At 45.2% G+C, this 2,500-nt stretch overlaps 1 protein-coding gene across 1 annotated transcript in view; it reads right to left on the reverse strand.

Moving 5' to 3' along the window:
- The window catches only part of LOC306941079 (rho guanine nucleotide exchange factor TIAM2-like), a 45,063-nt gene that overhangs the window by 17,188 nt on the left and 25,375 nt on the right, over window positions 1-2,500 (reverse strand). Inside the window, exons 12-15 of the mRNA XM_079526384.1 lie at window positions 2,033-2,137; window positions 1,480-1,558; window positions 960-1,049; window positions 175-378 (exon numbers count right to left, since the gene is read on the reverse strand). Of these exons, the coding sequence (XP_079382510.1) occupies window positions 175-378; window positions 960-1,049; window positions 1,480-1,558; window positions 2,033-2,137 (478 nt within the window). The remainder of the gene's footprint in view (window positions 1-174; window positions 379-959; window positions 1,050-1,479; window positions 1,559-2,032; window positions 2,138-2,500) is intronic.

A 2,500-nucleotide genomic window follows, 5' to 3' on the forward strand; every position in this document is an offset into this window, starting at 1 on the left:
ACCACTGCCATAGCCTACCAGGTGGACCACTAGTTACTATATAGTACAGTGGTTCCCATAGTTGGGTCCGGGGACCCCCAGGGGTCATTGAGGGAGTTCCATAGGGTCCCCAGCTAAATGATAGTTTGGAACCAAATGGGCCCTTATGGGTCTATTTGGGGGTTGTATATGTACCTGTGTTGCACTCGGGTATCTGGGTGGTTGAAGGGGGAGGTGGGGGTTGGGGACAGGGCCCAGTGGGCTCCTGGGGGCTCGGCTCCTCTCTCATCAGAACCAGCTGGAGATTCTGGTGGTTGAAGAATGTGTGCATGAGTCCCAGGTCCAGTCCACACACACTGGTACCGTTCAGCACCAGGATCTCATCTCCTGGTCTCAGACCTGCGTGTGAGCCACAATAGAATAAGAGGTTACATACAGTAGTTTAATTAGTTTTAATTTCTAATTTGATCTAATCCCATCTATTTAGTTTCCACCCCAGCATTTCCCACAGCATTGATATTCTGGGGGAAACGCCAAAAAATTGCAGATCTACAAGCTAACAACGCAAGTCTCAAGTCGAAGCGTTGTGAGATTTTAAATCGGCTATTTTAGACGGAAAAAATCGCTTCAAGTTCACTACAGAGTCAACTCCAGTTTACGAATACTAGAGGGTTTAAGTGGTAAATTGATACTTTTACTTAAATAAAACATGTGAGTACTTCTTCCAACACTGAACATTTCAACCATCAAGTGGTCTTCCTCAGTAGGTGCACATTAAACTTTCTTTGGAGAAGAAGCTACCTGTGATGACGTCTTTACATTTATTTTCATGCTTAGTCCTGCACCAGTGACCAAGGTGGATGTGCATAACAATTCCTTTTACATAAGTGCTTATTATTCATGCCTTGACTATTCAAAAATATAAGATCTCCAAGCTCCTGCTTTTACCAGAAGCAAGCGGCCATCTTGTGCGTACTCACCCTCGGAGTGGGCCAGTCCCTGTGGGCTGACCTCACTGATGTACAAGTGACTCCGCCGACCTCCGTCCACGTGACCAGTCACAGCAAAACCTACAGGGGTCGAGAGTTAGTGTCGAAGACACTGATCCCCTAATTGCTCCCAATATGCAGGTTGGTGCCTTGTATGGTTTCCTCCACCATCGGTGAATGTAATGCACAGTCTATGTAAAGCGCCTTGGATAAAGACGCTAAATAAATGCACCATTTACCATGATCAGCACCCTTTACCAAATGCACCATCTGCACTCAAACCTTATATATTGTATACAATTCTAATTACACCAATAGTTATATTTGTATACTGATCTGTTGCATTAACGTGAATGTATCCCATGTTGGACCCTTACCTAAACCAAGGCTTCTAGCTGACGGGCAGTTCTTACTTTATTTAGACAAACCACCAGTACAAAGACATACGACATGCAACACGGGATCTACAGTACAGGCTCACATTGTTGTGAGCATTCGCTGACCAACTCACCGAAGTCCTGGTTGCTGTCGGGTCGAGACAGATGGAGCGTGAACACATTGAGAGGGAACAGTTCCAACTCGTCATAGACCTGCACATAAAACACACTGTTGGTCCTCTGATAGGCCCAGATTATTTGCCTAACCCATTTTGACCTGGGAACGATTCTATAAATGTCTTCTAAATCCTGACAATTTTCTGAAAAAGCTATGTTTCTATGTCAGTCGTTCTTCGATTTTTCAAAAATAGCAGACCTACAAGCTCGTAGCGCGCCACACGGTGGCGCGCTATGAGCTTGTAGATCTGCTATTTTTCAATAGCTAAAGTATAACATAATGCTTACACCAAAAGGGGTTCCCGCCCAAAATGGGCTAATGTGCAACATTGTTTTCTCACTCAAAAGCAAACAAACATACAGTCTAAGTGTAATCAGGGTATCTGCACATTTCTAAAGTGACAATTCTCTGACAGTTTTGTCAAACGTAACCAACAAAAATTGGCAAATATTACCTAAGAAAGGGGCAAATAGCATGTAGATCAGTGTGTGTGAGGTGCAGGCTCTTACCAGTTCTCTGACTGGGTCGGACTGCTGTGCTGTTCTGGTCTCGGTGCTCTGGCCCACATGTCTCCTCACACGCACACAGAACTGACCCGGGTCCAACTGTCGCTCCTACACGCACACACGCACACGCACACACGCACACACACACGCGCACACACACACACACACACACACACACACACACCCACACACACACACACACACACACACACCATTAAAACTGGGAAAGCATCTGTGTCATTTTAAATTTCAGCAGACCTACAAGCTTGTACATCTGCTATTTTTGCACATGTGTTTGAAGTCTTCTGTCATGGGGGTCCCTGCACAGCACATGTTCAGACGGGGGTCCGCAGCCTTATAAGGAAATAGTTTGATGTAGGATGGGCCTCAGGTCTTAAAGGACCACTTCACCACTTTTCAACCTATCTTCATATAATAGGTCCTCACTAATAATCATGAAAAAATGGCGCA

The sequence above is a fragment of the Electrona antarctica genome (assembly GCF_951216825.1).
Source record: "Electrona antarctica genome assembly, chromosome: 17".
In the NCBI taxonomy this organism is placed as follows: Eukaryota; Metazoa; Chordata; class Actinopteri; order Myctophiformes; family Myctophidae; genus Electrona; species Electrona antarctica.